At 53.8% G+C, this 4529-nt stretch overlaps 1 protein-coding gene across 1 annotated transcript in view; it reads right to left on the reverse strand.

The window, feature by feature from the left end:
* NWD1 (NACHT and WD repeat domain containing 1) overlaps positions 1 to 4529 on the reverse strand; it is a 65242-nt gene that overhangs the window by 45416 nt on the left and 15297 nt on the right. The window contains exon 5 of the mRNA XM_004715522.3: positions 2034 to 2193. Coding sequence (XP_004715579.2) covers positions 2034 to 2193 — 160 coding nt within the window. The remainder of the gene's footprint in view (positions 1 to 2033; positions 2194 to 4529) is intronic.

The raw sequence follows: 4529 nt of genomic DNA on the forward strand, positions 1-4529 counted from the left end.
GATCATAGTGAAGAATGAGACTAGGGAGGTTATGGGTGGTGGACCTTGAACATCACTGAATACCGGGCTGGGAGGCTGCGCTTCATACAAAGGGCACTGGGGGATCATGAGCGGTGTTAGAGAGGGGGAGGCATGATCAGGCTTGTGTTTTGGGACGGCCTGTTGGAGGTCCTGAAGCTAGGCAATCAGGCAGGGAGTCAGGCCACGTCCCCGATGGACAGGATGAAGCTGCAGCTTCAGGGCGTACGGCCACACGTGGAAGAGGGCCTAGGTGGTTGGAGAGTTATTGGAGAGGAGGGAAGAAGCCCCAAAAAGAGGGGTTATTGGAGGAGGTAGCCCTCAGAAAGAAGCAGGCCTGGCCCTGCCTTCAGTCTCCCAATCTAGTTGGGGCAACAAAGAAGATCATCTTTAAACCCAGCGATGGCCCCTCTCCTCCAAAGCCTCACTGCCGTCAAGTAAATTCTGACTCACAGCAACTCTGTAGCCACCAGTTTAGCTTAATTCATACAAGCTCCTGCCCTGAGGCTTGTGTGCCTTTGAAAAGCTATCTCTGTGGGATCGAACTGACCACGGCAACTCGAAAGGGCAGATGAGACGCTGAGCGAGCTGTGAGTTTACGTTATGAAAAGATAGCGAGACTGGTGGTTCAACTTGACCACCGTCATCCATGTCATTGAGCTCCCACGTAGACAGGGCTGAACTGGTGCGTCTTTTGCTGTGTCTACTTTCACAAAAAGTAACGTAAATGTATCCGTATATCAGGAAGGTGTCTGTCCGGGGCGATTCCTAAAATGAGTGCTGACTTAAACGACTAAGTTGTTTGTTGGTTTGTTTGAATGTGTAGGGTGTGCCGCGGAGCGGAAGGAGCTCAGGGAAGAGGACAAAACACTCCCGATCCTGGCAGACTTCCTGAAGGAAGGGGTACGTGAGCTGGACGTTGAAGGGGGGAGGAGGTGGCTATGTCAGACTAGAGCTCGTGGGCGCCTGAGGGGAAAGAGACCAGAAGGAAGTGTGTGGACTGGTGTGTGGTTGAGAAGGGTGAGGTTCGTGACCCGGGAGGGGGAGAGAGCTTCCTGAAGGGGAGTTGAAGGTGAATTTTAGTTTATTCTTTGACCTCTCTGTGTGGGTTGCTATGACCACACACTAGGAGTCGCTGGGACAAGGACCCAACTCGCACCAAAAGGTTGGGAGTTCAAAACCACCCAAAGGTGATAATAATATATAATAAGAATCGTAAGGGTTCTGAGGGGGTGGAGGAGGGGCAGGAGAGGATCAAAGGGAGCGGATATCAAAGAGTTCAAGAGGAAAGAAAATGTTTGGAAACTGATGGTGGTAGCAATTGTACAATTATGCTTGGTCTAATTGAACTATGGAATGTTATAATATCTGTAAGAGCTCTCAATAAAATGATCGACTGGGGGAAAAAAAACCAAAGGCACCTGGGCAGCAAGATCTGGCTCTCTGCTGAGAGTCACGGCCTAAACCCCACAGGAGTACCGCGCCACCACGGGACGCACAGAGGAAGGTGCCAGTGGACAGCGGGGAACGGGAGACACGGTTTGCCCTCAGACACAGAGGGACCAGAGCTTAGCTAATTAAAGCACGAAGATGCCAGGGGGTTGAGGAGGATGGGCGTGGCTGCACCTCAAAGAGTTGGAGGCACAAGCCTACCCAGGAGCATGTTTGGAAGAGAGGCCAGGAGACGCAGCCATTGGCACCCTGAGGGAGCACGTCTCCACTCAGACGCCCAGGGGGTCACCATGAGTTGGCATCAACTCAACAGCACCAGGTGTTCCTCTGTTTCCAAACATTGTGATCAAATCGTTGCCCTTGAAAAGTTGGAGGAGGGGCCGGGTCCTCCTCAGGCATGACTCACTGTGTTCCAGATGATACTACGAGGCTGAGGGGAGTCGGAGCGGGCCGAGGGGACATCTAGCCCCGACAGCAGCAGCAGGCGAGGAAGGCGGCTGGCCACACCAAGCAGAGCGCTGGGCTGGGTGAGGCCAGGCGGTGAGCCCGATCCCTGCCCTCACCTTGCGATCCAGGTTCAGCGGCTTCCCCAGGAGAGGCAGGGTGATGAGCTTCTTGGTGCCCTGACTCCAGGCCCCCGAGAAAAAGTCGGCCAGGACACCATGCCGCTTGACTCCCTCGGGCCCGGACAGGTAGCGCTCCCGGACCGCCTCGGCCAGCTGTCTGCAGAGAGGGGACACGGTCAAAACAGACCTGGGGAAACCCGTGAGTTCAGAGGTGGCCACCGGCCTTCCTGGAGATGTTTCCAAGCCCCTGTGCTCTAAGGCAGCTTCGGCACTGTTTGTTTTGTTTATTAATTGTTGTGAAAATACAAACGTTTGTCAGTTCAACATTTGGGGGGTAGACGATTTACATCAATTTTCATGATCATGTTATAGCATGTTCTCTTCAAGGGGTATTACTGCTGACGTCAGAGGGCTCTCGGCTGAAAGCAGAGCGTATCAGATAGATGCGTACTCATTGGTTATGCATCTGGTTAGGCAGACAAACATCGCAAGAATGGGAATTCCCAGACGCTTCATTGTGCTGCTGCAGAACCTGTACCCAGACTGACCCCAAGAACAGAAAAGGGAGCACTGCTCCCCACCACTGAGTCGATTCTGACTCAAAGCGACCCCATAGGGCTGGGTAGAGCGGCCCCTGTGGGTTTCTGAGACTCTTTGCAGGAGTGGAAAGCCTCGTCTTTCTCCTGCAGAGTAGCTGGTGGTTTCAAACTGCTGACCTTGCAGCTAGCAGTTCAACACATAGCCACTGAGCCACCAGGGCTCCTAAAGGAAGGCCACATGTTTTAAAATCAGGAAAGGGGGGGGGGTGTGAGCGGTATCCATTCCCCGGACGTCAAGCTACGTTGAACAAATCATCCAAGAAGCTGGATGAGACCAAGAGGAACTTGGCTCCAGGCCGGGAGGAAAGCTCCTTCACCGCCTGCGCTCTGCAGACGAAGGGCGTGAGGCCTTACTCGTGAAGATCCAGGCCTGCAGCCTTCCGTGTGGATTACAACGAAAAGTTACGAAACCCCAAACCCACACAATGGGACCAGTAGATAACATCTTGATAAAGGGAGAGAAAAGATCGATGGCGTCCAGGATTGCACCCTGCTTGGGTCCACAGTCCATGCTCATGAAAGCAGCAGCCAGGAGATCAAAGGATGCCTCGCAGGGGGGAAATCTGGTGCACCAGACCTCTTTGAAGTGTTGAAGAGCAAGGATGGTACCTTGGGGACTCGGGTGTCCCTGACCCAAGCCATGGTATTTGCAGTCACCTATGCATGTGGACGTTGGGCCATACAGAAGGAAGGCTGCAGAGGAATCGGTGTGTTTGTATCATGCTGTCGCTGAAGAATAATGAGTCTCACGGACTGCCCGGAGACAAGACAATCTGTTTTGGAGGAAGTGCATCCAGAAGGCTCCGTAGAATCGATGATGGCGAGACTCCGTCTCACGTCCTTTGAACATGGGATCAGGAGGGACCCGTCCCCGGAGAAGGCCATCATCCTTGGGAGAAAGACGAAGAGTCTCAGTGAGCTGCATGGATGCAGCGGCTGCGGCGACGGTAACAACAGCTGTGAGGATGGCGCAGGACGCGGCCGGTGTTTTGTTGGGAGCTGACTGGGTGGCAGCTAACGACAACGGCCATCCTGCATGATTGCTGCCAAGTGTCTCGTCACGATGAACAAAAGCACAGGGCTTCCTGAAACAATGACTCTCCTCGCCCCCTCCCCTGACTCCGGTCCCCACAGTCAAACTGTGGTCTCCGAGCAGCTGCCGATCCCTGCCATTTCACATCAAGGAGACGGCACGGTTTCTGCCCTTTGGTGATGGAGGAGGCGGCTTTTCAGACTCCTCCGCGCTGTCGCGAGGATCAGGACGTTGTCTTCACGACTGCGCCACAGCCCAGGCGTGGCTGCGCGGCCATCATCTGCGGATGGGCATTTCAGTTGTCTCCCCCTTTGGGCTCCTGTGACCAGCCCGTGCGTGCGCATTAGTGTGCACGGAGTCACCGCCATCGCGTTGATGCCGACTCCGCGGTGCCACGGGACAGGGTCGAAGTGGTCCTGTGAGCCTCCGAGACGGTCACTTTGTGGAGGAGAAGCCTCGTCTTTCTCCCACAGAGCTGGCGGGCGGTTTCTAACTGCTGACCTTGCAGTTAGCAGTCCAATGGGTGACCACTACTCCTCAATGGCTCCTATCAGGGCGCCCACTATTAATATCTATCTTTGACTCGGCCAGCCTGCTATCGTCTTTGTACATTTACGTTAAAATGGAATGCGGGGGCTTCTCCATAAATTAAGCATAGAGTTGTCACATGACCTAGCAATTCCACTCCAAAGTGGAGACCCGAGAGAATGAACAGCACATGTTTCAACAAAAATGTATTCATTCATGTCCATAGCAGCAGTGTTCACAAGAGCCAAAACAGCGGGAACATCCCAAATGTCCACCGACAGAGGAGTGGATAAACTCAGTGTGATTCATCCAAGCAATGGAATACTACTCAGC

Source organism: Echinops telfairi, unplaced genomic scaffold (genome assembly GCF_000313985.2).
Source record: "Echinops telfairi isolate 266 unplaced genomic scaffold, ASM31398v2 ScPeMD7_30;HRSCAF=105, whole genome shotgun sequence".
NCBI lineage: Eukaryota > Metazoa > Chordata > Mammalia > Afrosoricida > Tenrecidae > Echinops > Echinops telfairi.